Consider the following 15,279-nt stretch of genomic DNA (forward strand, 5'->3'; position numbering starts at 1 on the left):
TTTTTTTTTTTTTTTTTGTGGCATTGCTCTCATGTTTAATGGCCTTTCTTATTAAATTGCAGATTGTGGTGCTGAGGAGCTTAGTATTGGTAATAGGTTTCCAAAACTTGAAAATCAGGTTGAAGCCATGCGAGATTTAGTTAGCGGTCCTGCTTCTTCTGTACGTCGGGCATGTGTGCCTGGATTGCCTGCTTCACAGCCAGCTCCCTCCCCACCTCACAATGCATACTGTGATGCACCTTCTGATTGGTTTACTTTGGATGTTCCAACTAGTGATTCGCCTATAAGCAATCTAAAGCATATAGATTACAGAGACTCTCAAAATACAAGACAAGTTGATCCTGAAGTTTTATGCTGTGTGGAAAATGTTAAAAATTTCATTGGAATGTCTGATCATAAAGACAGTTTTCCAGTGCAAAATTCGGCATATCATGACCGATCAGAAAGTGCATTATTCAGGTCAAATCATTTGTCACAGTCCAACCATATGTGGCACTCAGAATCGCATTCTCAAAGTCAAAGAGCAACATTTCGATCGAATGTTCAGCCGCCAAGAAATACTTCTTTATGGCGCCATAGAACGTCTGTGCCTTCATCTCAGAGTCACGATGGTGCTGTCTGGCGTGGCGCTTCGCCATCTTCTATTCCTACACAACATCAACAAGTATTTACTCAATCTTCCAATTATCCTCAAGAGGTTTTTGGGTCAAACCCTCAGTCCTATTCTGAATCTTTGCCTAACCCAGAAATGTTTGCTGCTTCATCTCGCTCATCTGAGAGTAGTGAAAGAGATCTACATCCATTGAACAACCTGCTGTTATTTGGAGATGTGCAAAAAAGATTTTATTCCAACCAATCCCAAACTTTCCAAAGCCTTTTGTCTCCTTCAAATTTGAAGGAACTAGATGCAAGGCGTAAGGAATCTCCGATTCACAAGTCTGCTAATGACAGTGACACGGACATCGACTTCATAGAAGCAGTCCCTGTGACAAGGGAGCCCGAGATCATAACTTTGAATGATGACAGCGTCTATGAAGTTGATGCTCAGAGTTCTGCAGAAGACGGAGAACTTTCCCCAAAACTGACTCCTCCTCCAGCACCTGTGCCAAGCTTGAACTGCGCGTATAGCAAAGAATCAACAACATTAAAGGAAAAATTGAGTCAGTCGAAGTTTCTTATTGAGGTTAAAAAGAACTCGAATGAAACTGGCAAGTCCTTGTCTTCATTAGAACGGAAAAATAGAAGCAAGAAGGTTAAGAGACGCAAGAGGTCTACATCTCAGGATGATTTTCATCTTAGAAAGAAAAGAAACTCTTCTGGGCTAAGCAGGAAACGGAAAAGATCTAAACTTGATAGTTCCCTCCAGCTGGTACAATCGCTTGAAAAAATGCCACATCCTGGCACTCTAGCTGAGCTTCTGCTTAAAAATCATCCTAAGCATTTTGTTGAAAAAGTCATTGTGAAACCATCCACCAAGGGCTGCTTATCCACGAGCAATACAGATTCTGATGATGACTGTATGACGAGTGCCGAGCGAGAGGAAGAAGAACTTTTGCTACGAAAAATTGCCCTTGAATCTGTTGTACACTCACTGGATAAAGATGGTGTCAAGAAGTCCAAAATCTTAACTTCAACACTAGAAAATCGCACGGTAGGGGACCAACATGCTTCACAGAATTCCGAGGAGACAACTCTAGTAATGTCGGATACAAATGAAAACCCCGTGGATATGGATATATGTGACTCAGATGCTGAAGAGGAGAGTAACTTGGAAGCGAGAAATGAGAAGGAAAACTTTTCATTTCCTGTTGAATTGGCATACATGATGCCTCCCCCAGCCGCTGCTCACCAGACCAACGACTTGAACAGTTTCAAGAACTTCAGCTATGAACAAAACCTTTGCAAACAGGCTATGGAATTGTCCGTTCAAGGATACAATTTCGAAGCTTATCGAGCCCTTGGAGCCACTACGCAGGGCATAATTTCAGATGAAAATTATCCGTATTCTTCTGCTGTGTTCACCAGTGGATGGTCAGAGAAGCTTGCCTCTTCGTTTTCAGGTCAGGAAGGCACTGAACCGGCGCTTGTTTCCTCGCAGACGTCAGTTGATGCAGATGATATTTCGAAGAGTATGCCAGCAAATTATGCGCATATGCTGTCGCTAGCAAATGCCCGCAATAGAGAAGTATTCATGGATGCTGTAACGAAGCCGACCAAGTCAAACACAAGTAATCTGATTCATATCAAACTGGACAAAAATAAAATTCCTATGAATGTTCAAAGGAAAAGAAGTAGAAGGTCAAAAAAAGGAGCGTTGCTGCCAAGACCATTGAGAGACGCCAAACATGATGCTTCTTCATCCACAACGGTTGCGCATAAATTGCCAAGTGGTTCTGAAGAGGACGAGATTTTGTTAAGAAATCAATTACTCCATGCAATGCTTATCAAGCAGCCTTTATTCGATGAATCTGCCAGGACTATCCCAGCCAGAGATTTGGCTCATGACGCTCCAATAATGTCTTGCGAGGACCAAATCGATCAGTCTCAGGCTACAATATTAAATGCAGAAGCTAATTCCAAGCCCGACTTTTCATTGAGAAATAACGTGGTCGAAACCAAGAATGTATTCAAGTACCCTAAACCGATCATCATCAACCTGGACAGTGAGTCAGACTCAGATTCTTCTGATTCAACCATGACTGCAGTTACTGGCGGTCGCCTGCGCAGGTCTGGAATTTCTTCACCTAATTTCAGTGAGGAACGAGCTGAATTTTCGCAAGAAAGCTCAAATCGCGGTCAAGAACGAGCCCAAACTACCGCAAATGCCAGTATTCCCGTGTCTCCTGATAATTTATATCCCGAGGTAAGACTTTTCGATAAAATAATTGAACTATTTCTAAATTTTTCAAACATTCTTTAGTTAATGGTTTATTGCTCGTATTATGATTATGAAATATGTTTTCTTTAAATATTTTCGTCTACCAATGAAACCTCTGAGCCATTGTGACAAATTTTTACCGATTTGAGTGTAGATTTAACCCTTTATTTTCAATGCAGGCTATTCAGCATTTAAGCAGATCTTCTCAAGTCGAGTACCGCCGCATGAAGCTTCGGCTACAAGAAATTGCCAAGGCCAAAAAGCTGAAGCTTAGCCGGCAATTAAGAACTAAAGTAAAGCTAAATGAGCAAGGCCCATCTTCCACAGCTTCGGATGCCTCCATTGACGGCATTCAGGCTGATACAGCGAATTGCCGCGGCGCAAGTGCTGATCCTCCTGTTCTTGCTAATGAGGAACTACAACCTGAGCTAGTGAACACGGTACCCCTACAGACGTCAGAAACAATGGACATGCGTGTAGGAGAAAGCCGAAGTGACGCGAGCCACTCGGTGAGACCTAGAGTTACCTATGATGACCTCTTCAAAGACACCGATATTGACGAGAGACAAAGCTTCCAACCAGGATACTCGCAAATTCCAACATGCAACGTAGCTGCAGTGGAAACTGAGAGTGAAGAAGACTTGCGTAATATATTACTGGCCAACCGTGCCCGAAATGGCCATCAAAAACAACTCGATGAGCATTATTTCTCCGAGGATCTCCGACTAGTGATCGGTAAAGGTCCTACGTATAATTTCGGTCCAACTGCTGTTAGTAACCAGACGGAATCGTATGGAACCAGTTTATATTCTGATGATGATGCGATGCAATCAATTGCTGATAAAGTTACAAATTATTTGAAGGAAGTAAGAAATTCAACTAATAATTTGAACAATCTTTGCCCAGCTGAGAATGAAATTGCTGCCAATTATAGCTCAGCTTCAGAGTCTTCATCTCGCAATTCTGATAGCAGTGACACTGATTCTACACATGCCAGCGATTCGAGCTCCGCCGATTCTGATTCTGAAAAAGAACAGGAAAATGCAGTGGCTGATGAAAACTCTACAGGCTCTCTACAGCTTGCCTGTGAGCCTCCTCAGGCTCCGCAGTTCTTACCCGATGGTTCATTTTCCACAAGTTCGTTAGAATCGCGGGAGGGTGTGCCATCTAACTGCCATCTGCATCCATTACCGAATACTTGCTCCGATGAACAAGGATTGACTGAAAATCCACAGAAAACTGAAAACAATCTATTTAATCTAATTTTCGACCCAATAAAAAGCGTAGAAGTTCAAGATAAGTCGTGTGATGAATGTGATGAGGCGGCCATAACTCATGTCTTGAAACTTCCAACGACATCGCCTGAACCGAAGCCTGATCACAACCGTTCTTTGCTAGAAACCTCAGCTCAGTTCAGCAAACCCGTAATCTCTGAACCTGAAATTGTCCTTTCATGTACAGCGATCAATGAAAATAAAACCTCAAATGGAGAATTTAATCAAATTTGCACAACCAATGCAGGCTTTAAACAATCTATTATCCACATTGAAACGAGCAAAAGCCAACCTGATGGCAATGAATCCCATAATAAAGAGGTGCCGAATTCGGATGCTGAGCAGACCATGTGCATCAAATCAGCGACGACAAATGACGGAGAAGAGGTTCCCAATCATATTGGATGTGACGTTGCGATAGAAAATGTTTCATGTGTGGAAATGGTTCACTCGGAGCAATGTGTTCCTGACACTATAAAGCCAATTCTAACTTCTAATAGTTTCGAATCTACTAAAGTAAATTTTGAAGATGCGACAGCTGCTGGAAATGCTCAGCATGCTCCTTTTGCCGTCGAGTCAGACACTACGAGTATACCATTGAAGGCTGGAGTGGACGGGCCACGCCCATTGCCTGCCACAGCTCCTACTGAAGTGGCCCCCAAAGGCGGGTCTCCGGGGTGTGGGTGCTCAGCAGTTGAAGAGGAGCGCCGTGTGGGGAGGCTCAAGACGCTGGGCAATTACGAGCAGCTCATCTCTAAACGAAGGTGAGCTCGGTGATGCACCGCAACCTGTGCGGTGGCGATGCAACTGGTTATATGATTGATGTTAGGTATTGTAGTTCTATTCATTATTTAGTGGACTTAGGCTTACTTTATGAGCCAACTTGACACCGCATATGTTATCATTAATTGAAAGAAATTCAGTTAGCAGAATCGCCGTATGCAAATGAAACCCTATAGGTATTTTTTTTCAGTTGCTGGGACCGTTGTATGAAAAATAGTTCAAAGTTTGTAACTTTGCCAGCCAATCACTGACGGCTTTTCGTGCTAAATTCATCAATCACTGACATGAAATTGGCTGCTACGTGCACTTGAGCGAGTTTTGATAGTACAGTCCCGTGTGGGACTGAAGCTATTTTTACTTATTTTAGGTTTGTCGTAATAAATATCCTACATGAATACCACAGCTGCAATCTGGAGAGTCTGGAGGCGGAGGTACGGCAGCAAGCGGCCGCCGTGAGCAGCGTCGACCAGGAACGCCAGGCGCTGCGCCGCTCCCTGGACGCCCTCAGGGCACAACTGGCGACCGCAGAGTCTCACTACAGGGTTAGTATTACACTGATACTACAGGGTCATTATGGGAACCTTAAGCTTTTGTTTAACTTCACCTCTTTTAGATTGCAATTTCTTTCGTTAGACTTGAAAACATTTGGCCAATTTAATGACCAAAGGTCACTTATAAAGACACGAGTCATTAGAGTTTCCTACGCTCAAATACGTCCTGTCGCTTGTCCCTCCGCGCAGGCGAAGTCGAGCCAGCACTACCGCGCCTGCCAACGCCTGACGTCCCTCAAAACTCGGGCAGCCGCCGACACCTTGACGTTGCAGCGCCTGCGTCACACTGCACAACAGCTTGGAAAAGAAGTCCGTTGCTAGTAGCAAGTTTGCCCTCCCAGCAAAGCTTGTTCAATTATGTCTTGTGTGAATTGTATGCAAGGAAATTGAATACCTTACTTAAAAGAAAGCTATTCATTTCTAATTTCCTTGTGGAAATTTTTCGTAGTTCGTAGTATTTGCCTTGTTTGTGTACATTGTGGGCGATGTGACTTGTCAGTTTCGCCTTATCTGCTTGAATAACTGGTCATTTGTATGTTAGCTGTACATTTAATTGAGTACGTGAATATAAAGGAGCTTATTCAAAGAGAGGAAGGAGTTAATTTAAAGGAATACGTTAGATAAGCATCCATGTTCAAACATCCATCCGCCACAAACATGTTCCTTGCAGAATACTAGACATGCTTTTTGAGGAATTAATCCATTATTAATCGCTAATGCAATTATTGCGCCTGCAGATTTGGGGATCCGATTATCGCTTGGGTGCTGGTAGCGGCAGTGAGGCGTCCTCGGGCTCCCCAGCGATCAAACGACTGGCCAGCGGCGTGGCTGGCGGCGTGGCTGGCGGCCCGTCTAAGCGGCACAAAACATGGACGCGTTCAGCGGACGGCCATTCCAATGTGACAAGTATTAGTGCAAAATCAACAATATCTGTAGGGTCTTCAAAAGCCAACGTTCTTCGTACGACAGGTGTGAGGGTTGACAAGAGCAAGATGATGCCCGTCAAACCTAGAGTGCGATCGTCAAATTTCAAGCTGGACAATCGACCTTGTGCCAATCCTCAAAGGAGCCCTGCAAGCAACGATACTCATACGGTATTAGCCCCTATTTCTTCTGCTAAAGAAGCTGCTCCTAAACTTCAATTGCTTAATGAGAGTGAGCTCCGAAACCGGCTACTGGTGAAGATGAAACAAAACGCAACCCGGAAGACGGCTCCCTTGGCGCAATGTGATGATTCTGATTCTGTCTGCCCGTACGATTTATTAGGCACTTGCAATGATGAAAATTGTTCTCTAAGGCATTTATCCCCATCAGAGAACAACAAAATACAAGGTAATGTAGCTTTGCTTTCATGTTCAAAAGGAATAATTGTTCGTTCGGAGAAAGAAATTGCAGAAGGTCTCAAGTCAGACGAGTCGATGTTGAAAGAAACTATATACCCGAATTCTGCGTGTGTCGAAAACGCCCATGACAACGAGTCTAACAAACAAATTGAATTTGTTTCTTCCTCTCGTGAGAACCCTGTTGAAGCAGTACCATCTGCTCTGACTAATGATGAATCTGATGACTCGAGCCTAGATTCTGACTCCTCAAGTTCTGATTCTGAAAGCGAATCTGAGACATCTAGTGATTCTGATTCAGAAGCGTCGTCTGTAGTAGCAGTAGGTGGAACACTTGCCCACAGTGGTGAAGGTGAAGATCCTCCTAGTAAGGTTCTTGGTGGGGATAGTGAAGAGGATCGTGTCGATTTTGAGACTACTTTGATTGTTAGCAAAAAAAATGACGGTGATGCGTCATCCTCAGCAGCAGGAGTATGTTGTTCACCACAGGGTAGCGCTGATGAGGTCGGTGGTGATGACATGAGTGCCTGTAAAAAGACCTCGTACAAAACTGAGAACATTAATAGCGACGTTGTGGGCAGAATAATCAATGCAACCAAAGTTAAGAAATATATTATATCTTCAGAGTGCACTGATTATGAATCAGTGGCTATTAGTCAGGAGCACTTGAGTCAATCTCTGGAGCATCTGGCGAGTTGTCCTGTCCAACAGGTGAGTAGTGCGGAGGTTAGGAGGAATCTTGCCAGCCAACAGGTGAGTAGCGCTAGGTGTGCCAAGCAGAAAAAGTGTTGTGGTGCTGGTAGCCTGGCAGCTGGAGACATGAGTTCCCAGGTGGATGATGAAGATGAAGCAATAAGTGCTTGTGGAAAGATAGCGGCACATGAGAACTGTAGTGGTGTGGATGAAATGGTGAGTGGTGGTGTTGGAAAGGAGAGTGGTGTTGTTGGAGAGGAGAGTGGTGGTGTTGGAGAGGAGAGCGGAGTGGATGAAGTGGCGAGTGATGTAGATGAACAGGCGTGTGGTGTAGATGAACAGGCGTGTGGTGTAGATGAACAGGCGTGTGGTGTAGATGAACAGGCGTGTGGTGTAGATGAACAGGCGTGTGGTGTTGATGAGCAAGCGAGTGATGCAGATGAAGTGATGGATGATGCCAGGGCTTGAATGAACTGAGAAGCCCATGTATCCTGGAGTGTGATGTTACGGAGGAAATTGATATGGTGATGGTGTTAATTGAAGAGGGTGGTAAATAATGAGCAAAAAAATCTGGATCATCATCTTTTGTGTACTGTGTGTACAAAGGATGATGGCTAGAAAAACTTCATACGTTTGATGGATGGGCCGTGATCGAGCGTTGTAAATTGATCCATCAGTAGGAAATTCAAGCAAGATGCGTTAAAATCAGCATGTTCTCACAGCAATAATTCAAAGGCAAGTGTACTGGTGTAAGTGTGCGGTTTATGTTTGAAACGTTGTGTGTTGGTGTCCGTCGAGCCTTCAGTGGCTGGTCAACCTTGGCACGCATGTTTTTAGTGACTTGTTTGCGTTACTGTAAATTACGCCTTCACAACAACTGGATATGCTCGAGTCGCATGGGAGTTTTACAAACTTTTTTCCGCTTTCTTTGTACTGATTTATGTTCTCAGATGAATTTGTCATGTGTTACGGTAAAATGTGGTATTAGTAATTAGTTCCTGAACTTAACGAGGTATCCTACCTACTGATTGATGTAGAGCTTCTTGCATATCACTGGTAATCCGTACCCGCATTGTAGCTCAGTGCAACTAACTTCCCATAGCGTGGGCTACGGAGTGGGGGTGCTTGTTTCTTGAACCCGTTTACCTCCAACAAGCATTTCAGATGTTAGATACCTGTCTTAGTTGCCTATTATTTCCCATTAACGTAGTGATGAACAATGCGCACAAAACGTTCCTCCTTCCCCAGTGCAGCTATAAATTCTTTCACTTCGGTGCACAACGTAAACGCTGTTCGAAATGACAATATCAGATGTGAAATCAAGGCTAAATAAGAACGTAGCTTCTGCAAACTTAATATCTGCTTTGTTTTTTTTTTTTCTTCCTGTGTACTTTCGGTTCTCAATATCTATTTGTGTTTGCTCTACTATAACTCATACGTTTTCACTTCCACTTGGTTTGTTTATACAATAATGTGTTATTTGTATAGCATCTAGTCTTGTTATCAGTTAATCAGAAGAACCTTTAATATGCGTGAGATATTTGGTTCGTGTTTCGCTGTTCGGATCTTATTCACCCATAATTATTTCTAATCTAAAGGTGGAACATTAGAGCACCAGCTATATTTAGTTAATGAATTCAGCCAAAGTATTCCTGGCTTCTGCATTTTTATACATCGAGATTTTTTGTAGCTATTTCTAAATGCGTTTGATTTCACATTTATTCCATTGATGTTTACCGTTTGGCTAATGAATTAAGTGCTTGCGTTGAAAACTGATTTGCCGTTTTGTTGCCGGAGGTTTTGGAGTTTAGTGTGGTGAAAATGACATAGACGATTTGTTGTGCCATGGCCAGTGTTGTACAGTTAATAGGCATGCTTGAATGTATATAGCATCAGAACGCCGCAACCTTATGCTTTTGTTCTGACCGTCCTTCTTTCTTTAGAAGAAAATAAATTTTTACCCTTTGATCATATATATATTCTAGTAGATTACAATTACTTTTCAATTTAAAGCGTTATCGATGGTATGAATCCATGCAAGACTGCCTCAAAGCACATCATTTCTGACTTTCTGATCTTTGGTCTCCTGCTTTGAGTCAGTACGCTTACATTGCGTAGTAGGCATGGCTGCGTTTTCTCATGAACATTCTCGCTCCCTATTTTTCGTGGTCATGTTCTTATTGGCTTTACGCGCCTTTTACATTTACTATTTCTCGGTCCTCATTTTTTCACAAATTTTAATGAATTTGCATCAGCGTCTAATGACGTCTCAGGTTGTTTCCTTTCAACCGTTATGAACTCGTTCGTTGAACTGGTCACTTCTGCATCCAGCGTTCAAATAACTTGCCATACCTCGCCCAATTTGCCAGTGTATCAAGAGCAGCTTGATATTCAGGGAAGCCATCTTTTGTTGGCCATTATAAGGGAAAGTTTTTCCCTATGTATAATTTTTCTCTTGCGGAAAACCTCACTAATGATTTAATATTATGTTGTACATGATTTTTGTCGAGTTGCTCAACAGGAAGCTCCTGTAATCCTGGAAGTGAACATTCATTCAAATTATGAGGCTGGAGGCGACCTGTGTGATGGTGATGTGTGAGCTGATCAAGAGAGTGATGGTGGTGGCTCTGATGACGGCTCGGGGAGCTCAGGTGAGATTCTTCCAACATCACTAACACAGTTTCAGCCAATTGTTTTTGTCCAATAAACTAAGCATTGATGAACGATATATGTAGCACTGTAATTATTCATTGCTTGTCACGTCCAATAAATTTTGTGATAATAATGATATGCTACTTCATTTTGTGAGGTGTCACGTAAGCATATTTTCATTGGCATTCAATTCTTTCTACCCTTTTTAGGCTTTAATGTTTACTTCTCCTGTCCATGATGACTCAAATTCATATTCCAGCTCGGCCCTAAGTGCGGGTAGGAGAATGCTTCAGCCAAGTGCAGGACTCTGTTGATGAGATGATAGTGTGCGGACGTTCTTATTTCCAGTTCAATCCTTATACGCTTGCGTTTTTATATGCTTCCGCACCGCCAAACAGCTGATCAATGGAAGCTGTTTAATCAAAGCGTTTACAAAAATGTCAGACTTGTTTATTGCGTACAGAGAGTTAATTTATCGTGTTCATTTAATTTACTCCAGCTCCACGATTTGGAAAATTAGTTGCTGTTCATGATTGTATAACTTGAATGAATATTTGAAGTTTAATCTACTCTAGCTGGGATAGCGTCATTACTTGCTAGTTCAGCAGCCGTATGACTGGTGTATTGTATTAAGTAATGGAACATAATTAGTATATGGATGTATTCGTATGTATCAGCTTTGAAAACAGAGCTGGCATAACACTGTGATGTACTAATGCTTCACTCTCCTGCACACTCGCCGCTGGAGGGCGGTAACTCACTCACTTCTCCTCGACAGTTGAGAAGACAATCTTGCCACGGGTGAGTTCTCAATGTCTGCGTTTAAAACGATGCTTCATTAAACTGTTTAGGCCAAACTAAAACGATTGAAAGACTATAATTATAGTTTAGTTTAATCTTGATTGTCCCCCTAGAATGTATCGCCTGTAGTTAGGGTGAAGTTAAAAAGGTGCTCTAGAACCATAGTGAAATAATAATAAAGGTGCAATGCATCGACCATAGTGGAATAATTCAAGTTAAGTAGCTTTATTATAGTTCATAATCTGATGATCAATTTTTGCTGCCAGGATATTGAATATAGATGATTTACTATTTCTGTCTCCGTGTGCCAAAAGAATATAAATTTTATTCGTTGTTTCAGCGCGTCTGACCTGACCATGGAGCTCTTGTGAGCCTGTCCCTGAGAGCCTCACAAGTGGCGCTGCTCACGCCTCTCGTCGCAGTGCTGGCCGTCTGGTGAGGATTGTGAGTGACGGCTTCCTCATACTTATTTCTCTTGAGTCAGCTCCCCTGTTTGTCCGTATCATTGTATTCCTGAATTTGCTCATCATTTAGATTGTGCTACGCCACCACTTCTTGATTAGCTCATCCACACACCATACTGACCAGGCCTAATATTACTCTCAATTCCTTCTAAATTCCTTAATAAATTTTACGAATATGTTAATACGAGCTCAGTTCCTCCGCCTCGACTAAATTCATTCAAATTGATGAAATCTTCATGCAATCAATCATGAGGTTTTCGACAGATTTATTTTATTTTCAATTTTCAAATTTTTGGATCGCACGGCTAAAACACGTTTTGTTGTGTAATTTAAGACTGTAGAATTAATTCTGTAACTTGTAGATTGTATAATAAAATATATTTTTCATTATTGTATTGTATTTCTCCTTCTCTTTTTAAAAGGAAAATAATAGATAACGATAGATTTTGCGTAATTCTTTTGCAAATCCCTTTGACATTTAGTGTACTCTTCAATATAAATCTCGATTGTTCTCACATAAAAGTGATATGATCAAGTATGGTCAAGTTGAATAAATAACAAATGTATCTTTACACACCTGTGCAATTTGCTATCAATTGTGGTTGCTCTCGCATGATGATAATTCTGCTATACTCCATGCCGCGGCCATCGAAGTTATATTGTCTCAGCATTAACACCAATCTGCGCTGCGAAGACAGATCGAGTATGCTACTTCAGGAGATCTCTCTGTTTGTCTTTTTCTTGAGCTACCTCAACGAGGAAGAATAGGCTATTGTTAGATTCAAGTTCCTTAGTAAATTTGATGGAGTTGTGTTGCGAATTTAGGATATCGAAGATGAGTTTGACGTGAGAGGGATGCTTAAAAATTGAAAAAGTGTCAACGTATCTTTTGTAGAATATTGGCTTAAAATGAAGAGGGCAATTGGACAGCCAAAAAACCTCGTGAAAGAATTACTTGAAAAATACGTTTCAAACCTATAACGAGGTCATTTACATCCTTAAACAGAGAAATCATACAAATTTCAATGATTTCATGAAGAGGCACATCAGTAAACAAATTTTTCTAAAGGGCCCGCCTGCCGGGGACCACCACTGATATAATAGTAATTTTATATGAGTTAAGCATATAATGACGCTACAATAGGCATTTTGGAAGTAATTTTCGCTCACATCCATGGACTATCATGGTCACTTCCCTGAAGAACGTAGCCTATAACACTTCTTGACTGTAACATTATCGGCCGCAAGTCACCAGACAGATCACATCCATTGAATTGGATCAATCGGCCCACAGGAAAGTAGCCTGACGTAGTATGGCCCAGCATCGTCTGCAAATGATAGAAAAAAATTTTACACCACCCGGACGGAGCGCGCCGGAGCCTTGCAGTGAATATGATACCCGCCACCGACCCGTCCGTATCTCATGATTGAATTAATACAATAATTCAACATGGTTGAATTAATACATTAATTTATTTATTAATTCAACCATGTCCGCATCTGCCCCGTGTGTCGAATCAGCGTACCGTCGAACGACAACTCGTACTAGGATGATAAATTTTGGAACAGAACTAGGTATGCTTTCTGAACCTAACCCCAGATGTTGTGAGCCAAAAGTGACCGTCTGGTGGTGGGGAGCGCAGCCGTGCACCACCAATTTTGTGCACCAATAAGCCCTGAATCGAATGCCTTGGATCTCTCCGGACCTACACCAATCAGCCGTGCACCACTCAGCTTTGTCCTCTTCCGGCCTTGACCACCACCTGCCGTGCACCACCAGGCCGCGGATCGAATATGACTTCCAGGCATCGTTAAATTACGTAATTTTACGTTCACCGCATCGGAGGTTAGGTTTCAGATAACATAGTTCTGTTCCAAAATTTATTGTCCTTCGACAAGTGGCCGTTCGACCGATCGAGGGCTGGTTCGACCCACGGCCTAGACACGGACGGCTTGAAGTGCTGAAGGCTACGTTCCGGAAGGCAGGAATCATGATGGTCCATTACATCCAGGGCAGTGGTGGTCTTCGGCAGGCAACCCCTGGTGGTGCACGGCAGGATTCACGAAGTTCCACTGCCGAGCTAGGCTGAGTGGTCGCAGTTCGTTGTCCGCTAGTTACAGTTCGAGCTAAAGTCAGGGTATGAAGTTATGATTCGAAGTAACTCTCACTAATTGACGATCATTACACATCTGGGGTATTCACTTCAGAATATGGTGGCGTAAAGCTAATATTTAAAGCAAGATGATGTCATAGAATAGAATAGAATAGAATAGAAGGTCGGCATTGAAGAAATAGGCCCATGGCCTGTTGCCATGGGCTACTTACTGACGGATTGCTTAATCCGCGGCTGATTGGTGGTCATCCAGAAATATGCTAGACGTTCCTTTCAAGGCTGATTGGTGCACAAATTTGGTGGTGCATGGTTGCGTTCCCGATTTTCCGATACAATCACAAATAGAACACACTGCTGCTAGAGGTCACAGCTTGCTGATTGAAAACTGAAAATAATAAGCCAAAATCTTAAACATAATACATTACAACTTGAAAGTTATGTTCATAGCAATAAAATAAATCTATTTCCTCTACTTGATCACAAGCTCCAACAGGGCAGGGTGGCCCAGTGGTTAAAGTTCAGAGTACCAGGATTGGCGCAGAGAGGTGCGGGTTCGATCCCGGCTCTGTGCGTCAGTTTCTGGTCAGAATCGGCGAGGAGGCCGGGCGGTTAAGCACAGCAAATTTGTAGCAGTGAGTTGCGAGTTTGAGACCGCACAATATGCTGTGAATGTTCTGCGATGTTAAGAATCGGCAACAGGCCTACGGCCTACTAAACGCTGAAACCGCTAATACTGATTAATCAATGTGATAAATTGAATTCATCATGTGTTATCCTCGCATAGTTGTGTTTCACATAATAGCAAGGAAATACACGTTTTCAAAAGCAGTAAACATCATCATATATTCAATATTTGCTATGTGTATGCATTAGGTAATAGAACGTTACAAAGGTAGAATTATTTATCTCTGAAAATTTACGTGTTTGCGATATTATTTATCGTCTAAAGCAGCAGTACTTCCCCCTAGGGGCGGTGGAAAGATCTGGGGGCGGTGAGGAAGAAGGGAGGCAGCAGTGCTGAAACCATTAAAATCATTTTATGTTGCTGAAACTGTTAAAACTGCTAGAAATATATATTGCCGGGATAAATTTTGGTTATGTTACCTCGTGATGCTAGCAGTTATTGTAGCGTTTATTAACTATTTGCCGTTATAGAACCCTCATTATGGCGTTAATGAGCTGTTATTATAGCGTTATAGAACTCTCATTATGGCGTTAATGAGCTGTTGTTATAGCGTTATAGAACTCTCATTATGGCGTTAATGAGCTGTTATTATAGCGTTATAGAACTCTCATTATGGTGTTAATGAGCAGTTATTTTAATTTATTTAATTATTTTTTATCTGAGATAAATTATTCTCATCGATCTCCTTCGACTCTGCACTTCTAAATCACCTTTCCGGGCTCATGACAACAAAATTTACCGACAAACCAACGGCTTAGCCATGGGCAGTCCCCTTGGTCCTACTTTTGCTGAATACTATATATGCGAAATCGAAAATCGAGTGCTTTCAGATGAACAGATCAAGCCTGAATTATACTGCAGGTATGTAGATGATATCTTCGTTGTGGTTCGAGATGAAGAACAGCTGAGGAATCTGCGACTGGCCTTTGAGATGAATTCTGTCTTGGAGTTTACATACGAGCTCGGCCGAAATCGTACTTTGCCCTTTTTAGATATAGTCGTCCAAGCTAAGAATAATTCATTCGTAACCAAAGTATACCGGAA

General features: G+C 42.2%; 1 protein-coding gene across 1 annotated transcript; it reads left to right on the plus strand.

The window, feature by feature from the left end:
- Window positions 1-15: 15 nt before the first annotated feature.
- Window positions 16-11,824, plus strand: LOC108676273. The gene is made up of 7 exons (XM_018164330.2): window positions 16-2,863; window positions 3,058-4,916; window positions 5,339-5,477; window positions 5,676-5,795; window positions 6,224-10,170; window positions 10,950-10,972; window positions 11,313-11,824. Exons 1-5 carry the CDS (start codon window positions 128-130, stop codon window positions 7,985-7,987), a joined length of 6,618 nt encoding a protein of 2,205 aa, XP_018019819.1. The 5' UTR covers window positions 16-127; the 3' UTR covers window positions 7,988-10,170; window positions 10,950-10,972; window positions 11,313-11,824.
- Window positions 11,825-15,279: the final 3,455 nt, after the last annotated feature.

The sequence above is a fragment of the Hyalella azteca genome, unplaced genomic scaffold, assembly GCF_000764305.2.
Source record: "Hyalella azteca isolate HAZT.00-mixed unplaced genomic scaffold, Hazt_2.0.2 contig11019, whole genome shotgun sequence".
Lineage (NCBI taxonomy): Eukaryota > Metazoa > Arthropoda > Malacostraca > Amphipoda > Hyalellidae > Hyalella > Hyalella azteca.